Raw genomic sequence first — 15483 nt, forward strand, 5'->3', positions numbered from 1 at the left:
AAACCCCAAAAAAAAATCAAAGAAAAACAAGAAAATAACATTTTTTTTGCTCTGATCCTTTTACCATAACCTCAATAGTTGGTATCATGGTTAACAAGTACAAATGCCAGAAAGATAAACCTAAATTATCAAAGATCATTCAACCTTCAACAAAGTAGATGGAGCTTAACCCATCTCCTTCAGCCCCACATATGCTGATACCATATTATTCCTTAATAGCCGCAAATTAAATGACGAAGTATGTTGTCTACATCAACAAAAAGAGATTTTTACTGCTAAGACAAGGACCTGCAACATTCCCTTCTCTACCATGAAGAAAGATTGGTAGAAAATGGTGATCATTTAGCCGACTTAAAGTAGCCATTGCATACAAGTTTTTGTATATATATATATAAAAAAAAAAACTTGATTTCCCTGCATATGTATGAACCTAACTCTGTAAATCTAAATTGGCTCAGATTACCTAAGCAAAGGAATACTCAAAAATGAAATTTTGGTCAAAATTCTGCTCTGTACAGTCGTACGTTTTTCTTCTTTCATCCTTCGATATCAAAGGAAGCTCCCAATGATTAATAACCGTGGTGGGTTCAGTAATTTGAAGAGAAGATGTCAAATGCCTTGTACAACCAAATGTTCTCCCCATGTTGTATAAGCTCTGAAAATGGCTAGCTTTATTATTTTGGTGCTCTTCTATCTGAAATAAGCCAAAGAAAGTACATATTAATTTTAGAATATAAGACGGATGCTAATCTGCAAAAGGATCTGGAATGAAAGAGCATGTACAAAGATTCTGTGTGGCTTTCATAAACTTAAGTATCAACTACTTGTACTTGAGAAATTAGAATGCTTAACGACCACATTCTACACATCATAATTGAATCTTAATCCATATAAACAGAACAATTGATTTAGTGAATCGAAAGAAACAGGATGCTCAACTTTAGAGGTGGCAATTGGGAGGAACTCGGGTTGGTTTGTGTTTCAGTTCTTTTTCAAGTTCGGGCTTTTTTGGATTCAGGTCTTTTCGAGTTCAGGTTCGGGTTTGTATAAACATTATATCATATGTAATATTTTCAAATTTTAAATGCATGCTTAATATACAAAACATATAAATTTTACAAAAATATTCATACAATTATAAATAAATCCGTTTTGATACTATTTACAAGAATAGTGGATTCAATGTTCTATATCAAAATTCATTATTTTTATTAGTTGTTTAGTTCTTTTACTTAAGTTAAAATATTGCCAATGAAATATTAACAAAAAATTAAATAAATACTAATACTAATAGACAATAGTATAAAGCTTTTGTGCTTTTGTGTGATAGTAGTAATCTCACTTTCTATAACTTTAACCATTAATGCAAAATATATAATTAATTTATTAAAAATATTGTTGTAAAATTATATATAGTATATAACTAATTTATTAAAATATATTACAATAAATTTAATAATCAAAGCTTTTAAAAAATTAAATACAATTTGGTAAATTATTTTTAGTATTAAACTCGGTTTGGGATTCAGGTTAGGCTTGAGTTCGAGTTTGTTTTGAGTTTGGGTTTTTCTGAGTTTAGGCCTTTTGAGGTTCAAGTTTTTTGGGTTCAAGCCAATTTGAGCATGAGTTATTTTCAAGTTCGTGTCTTTTGGGCTCGGGTTTTTGAGCTTGGGCTCATTTTTGCCAACTTTAATGACCGGAGCACCACACATGTAAAAATAATTGTAGATAAAGAAGGAATATTACCTGAACTGGTCCCATTTCCCGGTTCCTTTTCAGAATGAACCTTCTTCAAATATGATGCAATGAACTCATCCAACTTTACCAACCAGAGTGCAAGTGCAGATGATGTTTGGGGCATTGTTGGAAAGAATGCTATGATTTCTTCAATAACAGTACAACCCCCTTGTTCAATATGGTGGCATTGACTCAACCAATTCTCATTAATTGCTGTGACAAAATCAGCAACTACCTGCAAACATGATTTGAGATGGTCCATTTTACAATTAGTGTCAGTATAAAAAATTTACCACTCAACTTCAAGAACTCTAAGCATGTAATTACCAAAGGACTACCTGCAAAAGCTCAGACAAAGATGATGCCCGTCGTAACCGTTTGACCCACAATCTGTGAGCAGACTTTGTCCAAGCACCCACTAAAGCATCTTTAGGCATAAATGACTGCACAAAAAGTAAAGGGGGTTTTTACGAGGCCTCATCTTCTATCAAAAAAAAAAAAGTAAGAAAAGAAATAGACAATGATTAAATAAAAATAATTGCATAAAGTTTGTTCTCCTTTTTAAATATTTTACATATATTATACATAATATTCACATGTTCGACTAAAGAAAGTAAAGATGCAACGGACTTCTTTTGAAGCCAGACATTTTAAAATACATAATTTGTTAATAAACATTAGACAATTTGCTCCCTTACATAGCTTAAATGTAAATCATAATCATCCACTAGCTAGTAGCTATGTTCACCATAATCTTCACAAAAAATTGGGCGGATACTTCATTACCCATTTTTTTTTCTTGTAAAGAGGGTTGGCATTGTCATTTTTGAATATTTAAGTACAACTAACAAAAGATATAAAGAAACCAAAAAAACCAATGAGACACTAAAGCATGAGTTTTATGTGCCCTGACCAACAGTCATTGGCAAAAAAAAAATACAGTAAAAGAAATATGAGCATGCATATGCATACTATGTCATATAATAGGGATGTATGGAATTTAGGCAAGGGCCTGTGTTATTTATTTTCATATGAAAATGTAATATATGATTTAGTTTTATAAAGAAAGGTAGCAAGACAAGGCAATAACGAAATGAAATGCACCTCAATTGCATGGACTGCAGCTTTCAGCGACTGCAACTGTGAGGGTAGGACTTTGAAATTTGGAAAAATACTATTGTCTCCTTTCTCTCTGCACGTAGCCACATGAATGGCATACTTCTCTTCTAGATCAAAATCAATCTCAAATGTGGTATGGCAAATTCTACAATGCTTCTCGTCTCTCCAGTACAAATCATGACAACACTCACACCTGGTAAGCGAGTCAAGATAAGAACGCTTCTTGTGTTTTACAGCATTAAGGTTCAAGTAAAAGTAATCCCATATCCACACATCAAATTCTTGAAGACGCCTCCACATTTTCTTTAGTTCTTCTCGCTTCTTCTCAGCATGAAGAACTATAGCACCGCATGAGGTTAAAGATTCATTCACGGCCACTGTCAAGATTAGGTTGTCAACATCAGAAACAGGAGAACAACTGTCTTCTCTTCCTACATTCATCTCGGGTGAATCAGATTGCATATGCCTGATTTCTGCATCAGGTAAGTGTCTGCTTGACATTTCTTGGCATAGTGAAGTTTCCCGCTTCTCTAAGGATTCAATAAGATGAGCTTCACGTTTACCCCTGTCATCCAAAACGACCAACAGGGCCCGCAATGCCTGCACCATGATAAGAGACAAACACGTGATAATGATAAAAAAGTAATCAACACGAGAACAATAACTTAATTGTCTGCAAAAGGAAAACTGAAAAGAACTCCAAATTTTCTTTCAGGTTAAGTCTCTTTTCTTTGGATAAAGAGTTTACTTTATAATGAAAAGACATGTTCTGAATATAGAAATGAGAAGCTAAATTTTAACCAGTAGTCTAACAAATGAAGAAATGGACATCCAATATGATAAGTCAGGAGGGGTACCTCTTCAGTGTCTACGATTTCCCAATGACCATCTTCAGAAGATTCAAAGTAAATCCTCCTATGTCCAGGGTCATATCCATTACAAGGGCCCAAGAAAAGCCAGTATCTATTGTACCTACGATCAGAGCCCAAAAATATAGATTGCATTGGGTGTATATAAACTCCTACTTCAGTTTGTTTTGCATCCTTTCCACTGGTAGAATGTTTCTCATTTTCAAAAAACTTTGTAATTGATGATGAGTCAACTGGGTGAGAGTCTGATGATGTGTATGGTTCTTGTCCACCTTTCCTTTGTCCACCATAGGCCCAAGATGGCCTAGGAAAATTCTGTTGGGTTGATGATGATCTCTTGATTTTTGCTCCAGAACCATAGTGAGGGATGCTGGGAATAAACTCAACAATGGCTTTACCAGGATTCTGAAAAATAAAATAATGACTAAAATGAGAAACTGTCAAGTATGGAACTAAAAAAATTCATGATTTCATAGCAAAGCAAGAAACATTTAAGCAAGAATGAAAACCTACAGCCCTCTAAATAGTATTTTATATTTGGTGTAAATATTTTTCAAAAATAATCATCTAACAGATCATGGGTCCTCAAGGAAAAGAAAAGAGAAAAAGATACATAAAGAAATAGTGAACATATAAGCAACATACCAAACAAGGGAGCAGAAGAGGAGCTTTTTCAATCTTTCATCTTTTATGTGTTTATTTATTTATTTCAATTTTATTGGGGTGAAGAGGCGTGAAAGAAATGGGAAGGGGCTGCCAACTTGGCCAGATGAAACTGGTTTACCTCCATTCGGATACTGGAACCAGCGCTAAGAAGATCAATCAAAGCCACTAATGCATTGAGCTTCTCTTCAATGCTCAAGTCAGAATATTCACCTTCCATAAGTCCTAGCAACCACACGTCTCCTGGATGGCTTTCATCAATTTCAGTGTAGACTGTCAGCATGTTATTTTTACTTTTACGATGATTATCATGCTTTGTTTTCCTTTGATAGTAATTTCCTGAGTCACACTCAGAATCATCACTGCTGTCATCAGAGTCATCAACACTTCCAGAATCCTCAGTATCAGAATGACAATCGTTGCTGTCCTTTGCAACAGAACTACATCGCAGACGATAGGCAGATGATGATATCTTTTCAAATAAAGTAATGTCACTTGAAAGAGTTGAACATATTACTTCTTCAAGTTCCTCAGTTGAGCTTGTCAGATTCAATTCAGTAACCTTCAAAAGATTAAAACAAAATATCAATCACTGAATCAAGGTCATAATAACGACTACAATGAGGATTTCAACTTAGATGGCTTTTGCACTCTGCAGCAGAAAATTTTCACTTTCTAAATATATATGAATAAAGATCCTACTCTTACCGGCAAAGACAATGCCAAGTCTGATACTTTTAGCCCATTATTTCCTCTTTCTGACAAAATTTTGAACAGTTCATCCTTTAAACTACCAGGTTGTAGGCCAAACCTCACCATGAGGTTCATTTCCTGTAATTTAGGAAAGAAGATTAAATATAAAAATGACATATCTCATATATAACAAAAGATATCTGGGCCACAAGGAACTCCAAAGAAGTCTGGACATGAGACTAGCCATACGTATAATACATAAAAATAATGTACCCATACCTTGCTAAGAGCTTCCCTGCGAAATGGACCTTGTTTTGAACCAAAGCCAGCTGCAACTAAAATTTGGCGTAGTATTTCTGTCCATGTCAGAGGGTTCAAGGATGTCTTCCAGAACTCGATCACAAGCTCTTGGTTCTCTACCTGATAAAGGGAGAACAATCACATACATTTTTTTAGCAAGGACATAGACCTCCAATAATTTCTGACAATTCAATACTCAACATCGTAGGATTTTTAGGAAAGGTTACAACCGTCAAAAAAATCCTTACAAAGATTTAAGTGATACATCCATATACAGTTCTAGGAAGTATTTCAATATCAATGTGTTCCACAACCAACACATGCATTTTCCATATTATTGTTTCCTCTTTTGCATATATATGTATTATGCTAAGGCAAACGTATCCACTTAAAATGCACAGGGCTATAGTTTGATGATTCATTTAAGCTGTATTATGGTTGAAGCCATCGCACAGGAACAAAATCAGAATATCAGGCTCAGCCAAGTCATTGAATGCTGATCAACATAAATATCTTTTGCAACTTCAACTCAATCTTGATCGATATCCCAAAGGCTTATTTAAGTGAAATAAAACTCGAGCAAAAAAATTCCTTAAAAAATGGATCTTTTCTGATAAGTGCTTCCTTTTTAGCGGATCTATTTTCTAGTCAAATAACAACTACTGAATCCACCATTGTTTTTTGTTCTACAACTTTGACACTTTTCAAAAGGATGATAAATAACATTATCCAAATCAAAAGGAAGAAATCTAAATATTCATACCCCAGCAACCAACCAGATTGCTTAAGTAACACGGCGCATTAATAAAACAAATCAGAGGAGGATATCCCACACGAGAACAACAGTTGCAAGCAAACAGATACACATGCAAGCAATTATGTAAACCTGCATGATCATTACTCACCGATTGAAGAAGAGCAAGAAATTTGCAAGACAGACTAAAATGAGACAAAAATGCACCACTCAACTCCAATTGGACATCAGATAAAAGAAGCTTGAGAAGGGCAACGTGAATTTTCCCAAGTAACAATGAATCCTGAGATGGATGTATATGTTTAGGACAAACAAAAAAGAGAAAACCAATACAAGCCAAGTTAAGAACTTCAAAGTATATGGTACAATACAGATAAGTGGTAACCTTATCATGAAATGCTTGAGCAAACTCATCTAGTGTAAATGAGCATATGTCAAGTGTTACTGAATAGGTATACAAGAAATGGAAAACCTGCAAAAGAAATTCAAAATATAGTCAAGCAACATGATTAAGAAAAATAAAGGAACGGGAACGTACTGCCATAATATTGAATGAAGAACAACATTAATGAACTTTAGGCTTAGCAGGCACCTTAAACAGTTTTTTGACAGTTTCGGGAGATGAATCCCAGGGTTGCATACTGAATGGTTGCTTCATCTTAATTGAATTTGGCGGAAACTTAGCAAGCAAATCTGGGGAAACCATAAACAGATTCTTTACAGAACTCCAAAAAATTACCTTAGATATGCACATCATATAAATATTATAAATAAGATGTAAAAAATTGCACAAGTATTCTTAGAATAATAAACTATTAAGCCAGACAACCTTTGCAAAGGGAGCAACCAAGCAATCCACTTGCGCTAAGATGATCCACACATGTTAATGGATTTGGTCCAGCTTGTAACTCCCTCAACTCCAATTCTTCATCATCAACTAGCATTGTGAGACGATCAAGATGTTCATTAGATATAGTACCATCTAAAGCAAGTTCACATTTTTCTTTGCATGGTTGCCTCTGATTGTCATTTTTGTTAGATTGCACCTGGCACAAAACAGGCAAGAGACCATTATTACAACAGTTATACAAAAGTTAAAATTAAAACACACAAATGCAATAGATATGACCATAGATACCTCTCTCCTCTTAATGAAGGCCCTCTTCTTTTCCTGTAACTTCTTTTCCAAGCTTCTCTGTTTCTGAAATTGCAAGTTAATGTCATCATATTTTTGACTTAAGACCATTAAGAAAAACATAGAAAATGATCAATCAAAAGCATAACCACTGAGTTTTTTGGGAATAATTAAAAATAAATAAAAGGCTTCCTAAGAACATTAAAAGAAAGAAGTCAACATGAAATCTTGTGATTTAAATAATTTGATAGCTAACCATTTGAGATACTAAAGGCTGCCGTCTTTTGTTCCGGGGTGGTTGTCTTTGTACTGCAGGACTAGTTTGAAAAGGAGCACCAATTTCTCTATTAGAAAAATCAACTCCAGTAGTAATTTTTCCACCCTTGGGGTTCACAACCCTCCAAGCTGTCATCAAGCCTTTTCCAATGCCATGTTTCTTCACTGGAGCTTTCTCATTACTGTTGTTCTGATGGTCCAAGGAAGTAAACTCAAAAACCTTAATTACAAGAAGCAAAAGTAAAACAAATAAGAAAACAAAAGTAGGAATTGGAGATGAACATCTTGAAAACAACTCCAAAACCTTAAATATAAGAAGAAAGTAAAACAAATAAGAAAACAGAAGTAGGAATATGAGATGAACATCTTGAAAACATTCTTCACACCTTTCCCTTTTTGGCTGCTCTTCTTCTGCACTCTTGATCAGCAGGATGAGACTCTTTAGAACCTAAATATAGTAATTACGAGTAAGTCCATAAAATCATCAAAATACAGAGAGAACAACCAAGAATCAAAGAAAAGGAAAAAATCAAATTGTAACAAGCTCTGTTTATTCCGACCCTCGGTGTTAGGTCAAGTACCCTTGTCAGATACTTATCCAACATGTAATTGAAGTAAACAGTATATGGAATCTTTACCTTCTAGATAGAAACTTAAAAAAATTGAAATACACCAATGTTGGATAAAAAAACCCATATGCCAGAAACTTGCTCCCAAGTCTAAGCTATATAGATTGAGATAAAAACAGAAACAATAAGAAAAATATAAACTTAAAAATATTCAGTAGTTAGGAATGCATTTCATCAGTTATATTTACAGCAATAACAAAGAAAATTATATTTTTATCTTAGCAAATAGCAACACAGAAACCTTGAAAAATCTCATTGGATGAGCACAGTAAATGGAATAAGGTTTCCAACATAATTTTGATTACCGCACCAAATAGATGAAGACCTTCTTTAAGGAAAATAACAATAATAGTTAATAGCATCTAATAACCCGCTAGGGCTACAAGGCTACAAGCTTCCAGTAGCATACCTTCGTAGTGGAAAAAGGCCTGGGAAGGAAGAGAGTCGAATTCCACACCAAGCGGAGGACCATCCTTGCGAAATACCTTCTTTAGAATGTACTGAGCAGGCAACAAATCCTGAGGAAGAAGCATTTTCTTCTTTTTCTTGCTGAAGCCATTTGCCCCAACTGAAGAAGTGCTTTTATGATTCTCACTAGCAGAAAACATGCCTGTGGCATTCGTTTTTGTAGAAGCAGAGGATTTTTTCATCGAACGAATAGGTAAAATAGTTCTTTTCTCCCTTTTCCTCTTATAGATAAACCATTGCTGAACCTGCTTCAGAGTTAGTCCTAAAGACACAGCATAGCCATCCATCTCCTCCTGCGTAGGATATATTTTTTCTGCTTCACATGATTAGAAGAAAAAATAGGGATGAGTAATCATGTATAAGTATCAGGCAGCTGAAATTATTGATGAAAATCAATTTTTAATCTAAGTCAGACTTTAAAAGAAGGATTTTAGCTTAAATTTAGAATATACTTTAAGAAACAAACTTAAACTGTCTGATTGAAAACTTAACTATACAAACAGCATTTTTAACCTTCAATACTAAAAAAGAAAAATATCCAGAGCCAAAAGAACCTTTATATAAGTCCTCAAGTTCAACAAGTTGAAATTGCGATTTCCTCTTCATTTCCAACCACGTTCTCCTAGCCTTCAAGCTGATTACATTCAAGTTCCAAAAAAGCTGGAAACTCGAGCCAAAGTAAACATACTGCGAATTCCAAAAAAAAGTATCAAAGAATAGTCATTCAATAACAGAATAAAGTAAAACAAAAATACCCCCTCCACCACAACCAAAGGAGACGATAAGAGTAGAAAAGGAGTAAAGTGTTCCACCACCAGAAGCAGATACTGAGTATTATCATCGTAAATAAAAACATGTAAAAAGGACAAATTGAAGATTCTCGATGTAACCATCATCAGAAAAACGAAGAAAAGAAAAAGAAAAACACCATTTCCCTGGAAACAAAATAGCTTCCAAATTCGAGTCCCTCTAAAAGAACCAAAGATAGAAGAGAAAACAGTGAAGTGGAAAAGCTCAAGTGGGTTGTCCAGTAGAATTATAGCTAATAAACACAAAATTACAAACATAAAGCTGACATTAAGAAGAAGAAGAAGAAGAAGAAGAAGAAGAAGAAGGGGACAATTACTTAGAAGGCAGGGAATGTGACAGAGAGAAAGATATACAAATTGAAGAAGATAAAGCTGCAAGAAATGGGGAAGGTCGGAGTTGAGAGCTGAATGACTGCCAGAGATTTTAGAAAAAGCCAGTAGGGTTTTGGGTTTTATCATCTTTTTCAGTTTTTTCCTTTTAATTAATAAATAATTTGCTCATATATTTTTGGGTGGATTTTTAACTTTTACTTTTTTCATAAAAAAAATATCTGCTCTCTCCCTCCCTCCTGTGTCTCTAACTATTCGGCTCCGTCGCTTGTTCAGCCCCACGCAGAGCTAGCACCACCAGCTGAGGCCTGTTAGGCCCACGCCAAAACCCACTTCCTTGGCCTTTCAGTTGTATTGAGATTTTTTTTTCTTCTTAATTGTAATTTTGGAACTCATCAAACAACCTAAGCCGCGAAATTAGTATTTATTATTTTCTAAAATTTTAAATTTAAATATTTATATTTATAGAGAGTATTATCAAGATATTAAGAAAATTTTAAATAATTATTATTTTATAATCCTCTTAAATTATTTTAAAATATATAATTTTAATCGTAGAGGTAACAAACATATAGGTTCAGATTAAATAAAGTTAAAAAAATTTAAACACCAAAGAGTCAAAATCGACATTTTTTATTAAACTAATATAATTACAAAGCAGTATCCTTTGTAAGTACTTTCATCCATTCAATAATGAACGCTCAATCATCCTCACAGTCGTTGGTACTCGAACTTATGACCTCTAGAAATAAAAACAATTTCTTTAATCATTAAGGTAATTTGATTCATGCCAAAAATTAAATTTTAATAAAACCAAAAAATTAGATATTATGACTGAACTAACTAGAAAATGATTCTATTAGTCAATAATATCTAGAACAAGTGGTTAAAAGTGTTTAGTTCATACTTTATTTTTCTTAGGTTATAAGTTCATTATCCATTAAGGATAAAATTTCTCTTACCCCTCTGCTAATTAGAAATTATTGAAAAAAAGCTTAATACAAAAATAAGTGTATAAACTATAACTCGAAATATAATTTAATGCCTAAAGAATTTTTCATTAAAATAGGTGTATAATATTTTCAACGTTACATGTTTAAGTGCCCAGACGTTAACCACCATTAAAAATCTTTGTTAAGTGATATGTGTCACGTTTTGAGAATTGTTTTTTGAATGAATATGGTTTTATATTGTAAAACAATTGAGTAAACTCGAATATTCAAACAAAATCCCAGCAAAACACTAACCTGAAGACCCCAACATAAACAAATCTGCTCCCTAACAGCCCCTATCCGATTACGCAACTTACCCCTCAATTTGAGCGCAACAGTTTCCTCGACACGCGCAAAGACTTCAAAAAGAGTGTGCTTCAGACTGCTAAATAGTCTGCCATTCCTTTCACGTCATATCGATGCAATCGAACTATTCCAAGCCAACTTTAGGAACACAAGAGATCTCTTTTTCAAGCAACCACTTGCCCAAGCAAGGTCTGACCCCCAACTCAATGCCCCTTTATATAGCTGGCATAATCGTAGAACATTCACCCAAATCTGCCTAGAAAAAAATCACAATGGAAGAATAAGTGATCTCGAGTTTCCAGGTCATTCTTGCACAAAACACAAAGCGCATCCACTTGCATCCCAAAGTCATGGAGCCTACACTTGGTGGGGAGCCTATCAAGAACAACCTTCCACACAATGACTGAATTCCTGGGAATATGACTCGAATGCCATACCAGTCTATCCTAGCGAACCTTCCTCTCCCTCAGCCTAATTTCCTCTCACACAAGGCCAACCGAGGAAAAACGAGCCACCAAGCTACCCTCCAACAGCAGCAGCCTGATCCCTCACAAGTAGTGAACTCCGCCAAGTCCAATTGCAATTTTGGGGCACATCAACATGTAATTTTGAGAATTTTTATTTAAAATAAAAAGTAAAAAATATGCTCTTTTCCAAAATCACTAAAAAAATTCAAATTTTAAAAAACTAAAAACTTTTAAAACATTAATTTTAATCTCTTTGCCACCGTCGGCCGTCACAAACGCGGTCAATCGATTGAACACCCAACGATGTGTGACCGACCAACCAACCACGACCAGAGCCACATACTTTTGCAACCGATCGAACGCCTAAAAACAATATAAATGAAAGATTTTGGTTTAGGGTTTTGAATTCCTAAAAATCTCTTAAATGGATCGTTTGATTGAATGTGGTGGTCGATCGTTTTCCGTTTGATCGGTCGTGGTAGTCGGTAGTGGTCCATAAATTATTTCTATGGAGATATGCATTACAAATCCGGATGGTACAGAAATTCATTCGTTTTTAAGAAATTTGTGACCAACTGTTAAATTATACTGAGAGCAACAGAAGGAGTTGCTGAGTTGTTTTCTCTATTGCCACTTATTTGTATAAAATCTATGATAAATTATGCGTTCAATATTTAAATTATCATTTTTAGTTTGATTTAGTACTTAAATTTTTAATATTTTAAATCATATGTAAAATTTAGTTTTTGTTTCATTTTAGTATCTGCTATTAAAAACTTAACGGAAGGGCTAACTTGGCATAACTCTGATGGACGGACAATCAATACAAACGGGGACCACGTGAGATTGACGAGGTCAACCAACATAGTCCAGTTTTAGGCCTATTGGACGATGGACCATGTATATTGAAGGATAAAGAAATATAATAGTCTATCGTCAATTTGGGGAGTTTGAGGCTTTTCTCGGTGAAACGTAGGTTGTATTCACATTAAGGGGGTTGAAAGGTACATATTGAAAAGTTTAGGCTTCATTGACCTACATATGCAATGAATGACGACTGTGGACGTAGCGATCGACAATTTCGTCCGTTAAATTATTAACGTCGAGGTACTAAAATGAAACAAAAATTAAACGTTAGGTATGATTTTGAAAAAAAAAAGAGAGGAAAGTTTTGGTATTAAAATGGATCAAAAATGATAGTTTATATACTAAACATATAGTATACTCTAGAATCTATTATATTCGCTCCTTTGTTACATTTTAACGAGATGCACCAGTGTACCAATATATGATTTTATGAAAAGGTAGAATTTAGAAAGTTATATAAAAATAAAATTTTTAAAATTGGGTTATCAATAAATAATATTAAAAAAATAGTTAAATTATATAAACATTTAAAATTTTCAGAGGCATCCCATCCTCAACACCCCTCCATCCATCTCTAAATGAAATTCAGCACTGAAGCGTCCTCCATTGGCATGCCAGGGCTGAAGCATAAATGGCCACATTGGGAACTGGATTATCGGTTCCTATCGACGCATTCCACGTGCTACAAGTGTAGAGGTGGAGCTATGAACACTTAAGAGGCGTTTGGATTGGGGAATGTGGGATTTCCATGGGAATGAAATCCACATTCCTTCGTTTGGTTATCTCAGGAATCCCATTCCCGGGTAATGTAAGATTACCAATAGTGAATTTTTTGGTATATTACCGGGAATGTCATTACCTCCCTTTCCTTAGGTATTGTTGGATTACTGGCGTTTTGGACTAAAATGCCCTTAATTTTTTTCTTTTAAAAATATCCTTCTTCTGTCATTGAATAATAAAAAATTCTACGAAGGTTCAATTACAAATTTATCCTTAAACTATTTTAGATTTACAGAAAAGTCTATAATTAAAATTTTATATGAAGTTCAGGGGTTAAAATAAAATTTTACCCTTTCATTAAACCTTTTTTATATTTTCAATTTTGTAAAAAAAATTATATAAATTTTATGAATTTAAATTTTTTAAAGAAAATATATAAATATTTTCTAACTTGTTAAAAAATAAATATATAATAAGGACAATTTGGTCAAATATACATTCCAATAATCTTTTATTCCTTTAATCAAACACGGTAATCTTACATTCCTACTAAGCCAACCAAACACAAAATACAACATTCTCAGTAATCCTATTCCCTGGTAATCTTACATTCCCACTTCCGTGAACCAAACGCACCCTTTTAGAGATAGATTAGAACTTTCCATTGAGCTTAATATCTGGCGATTGCACAACTGGGTTCGGGGGATCTACCCGATGTCCGATCAAGAGTGGGAGACTCCTCTTTATACGCTAAAATACTGATTCATGGCCAAAGATTTTTTTTTTTTGGATAATTAAATCATATTATTACCCAAAGAGCAATAGATGCTACAAAAATAGAGTTCAAGATACAAGGATTGCTACATACAAAAAATAACAGCAATCAAATAATACCCCAATTATTACAAAGAGTAATATTAACAGTATCTAATCTATTAAGGTTTCTACCCCTTAATTGTAAACCAACCGTTTCCTTAATGACTTGAATCAGATCTTCAATAGTCCTTGAACGTTCTTGAAATATACTTTTGTTTATTTCTTCCCATAGAGTGTAAATAAGGGCATTAAAAACAAGCTTAAAGATGTAGGTGATGAGAGATTTACCCTTCCATATAACAGTAGCCCAAGTAAGGAGTTCATTCCAAGATAAAAGATGGTTCTGCAACCCGTTAAGAGAGAAAACAACAGTCCATAAAGAACGAGCAGTGGGACATTCAAAGAAAAGATGGTTCCTTGTTTCCATGGCAGCACCACAGAAAACACAATGGCAGTCGTTAAGAAGTCCCATGCGTTGTAACCTTGCTTTTGTAGGAAGTCTATCGAGGAAAACCATCCAAGTAATTAAGTTGTGTTTGGGGATATGGAGGGGAAACCATAGCAGCTTATGCAATGGGACCTTAGGAGTCTTTACTCTGATGACATTCTAGATTTCTTTGACTTCTGTCGTAGAAGGCAGCAAAGATGAAAGAGCTTCTGGTCTCATTGAAAATGTAGTTCCTAAGCCATGCCACCCATAAAGAACCTTCAGCTGCCAGAATGTGTTTTATAAGAAGCATCAAACATGCCTTGTTCCATGATCTTAAGTCCTTGAGGCCAATACCCCCTTCAGATTTAGGGAGACAAATTTTCTGCCAATTCACCCTAGCACCAGCAGCTGATTTGTCAGTCCCTTTCTAGAAGAACCTTGAACAGAGTTGTTCAATCTTTTTAATAACAGAGGAAGGAAGATTAAGTTGTCTGCATCAATAGTTAGCAATGCTAAATAACACTGCTCAGATTAAATCCAATCTACCAGCATAACTGAGAGATCTTCCAGACCAAAATTGTAGTTTAGCTTTAATGTTATCAATGAGAGAGGAGCAGTCTTTTTCAGAAATTTTCCTAGTTACCAAGGGAATGCCTAAGTAACGAACATGAAGTCTACTAACCTTAAAGCCATTAATCTGTTTGATTTTTTCAAGATCAACAGAGGAAATTCCAGTAGCAAACAGATCACATTTAGAAGCATTAAGGCTTAACCCAGACATTTCATAAAAAAGATCAAGGACAGTAGTAACACCAATAACAGAATCAACTGACCCTTTGCAAAATATTAAAAGGTCATCAGCAAAAGAGAGGTGAGTAAGAGCAATTCTTTTGCATTTAGGATGGTAACCAAAAGTTCCTTTAGCAGTAGTTAGGTTGAGAAGTCTTGAAAGAATATTCATTGAGAGAACAAATAGGAAAGGAGAAAGGGGGTCTCCTTGCCTAACTCCTCTTGCACCTTTGAAATGACCAATTAAACTCCCATTAAAAGAGATGGAGTAGCTTGCAGTTGAAAAACATATTTTAATCCAATTAATGAAACAT

General features: G+C 34.3%; 1 protein-coding gene across 1 annotated transcript; it reads right to left on the minus strand.

The window, feature by feature from the left end:
- Positions 1-381: 381 nt before the first annotated feature.
- LOC120177344 (homeobox-DDT domain protein RLT3-like) lies at positions 382-9298 on the minus strand. The gene is made up of 17 exons (XM_039183524.1): positions 9198-9298; positions 8585-8956; positions 7933-7994; positions 7527-7766; positions 7274-7336; positions 6965-7181; positions 6728-6828; positions 6521-6607; positions 6287-6418; positions 5361-5501; positions 5097-5219; positions 4510-4950; positions 3714-4130; positions 2842-3456; positions 2076-2180; positions 1747-1972; positions 382-694 (listed from the first exon to the last, which is right to left on the minus strand). Exons 1-17 carry the CDS (start codon positions 9247-9249, stop codon positions 675-677), a joined length of 3414 nt encoding a protein of 1137 aa, XP_039039455.1. The 5' UTR covers positions 9250-9298; the 3' UTR covers positions 382-674.
- Positions 9299-15483: the final 6185 nt, after the last annotated feature.

Source organism: Hibiscus syriacus, unplaced genomic scaffold (genome assembly GCF_006381635.1).
Source record: "Hibiscus syriacus cultivar Baekdansim isolate YM2019G1 unplaced genomic scaffold, ASM638163v2 tig00112285_pilon, whole genome shotgun sequence".
Lineage (NCBI taxonomy): Eukaryota > Viridiplantae > Streptophyta > Magnoliopsida > Malvales > Malvaceae > Hibiscus > Hibiscus syriacus.

Bases quoted from the DNA above. Each gene is read 5' to 3' on its own strand.
- LOC120177344 (XM_039183524.1), bottom strand. From the start codon at position 9,249: ATGAAGAGGAAATCGCAATTTCAACTTGTTGAACTTGAGGACTTATAT. The intron at 7,182-7,273 runs GTATCTATGGTC...GTTTTGTGCCAG, and splicing joins CCTTCATTAAGAGGAGAGAG to GTGCAATCTAACAAAAATGA. The intron at 6,608-6,727 runs GTGCCTGCTAAG...TTTCTTTTGCAG, and splicing joins CTGTCAAAAAACTGTTTAAG to GTTTTCCATTTCTTGTATAC.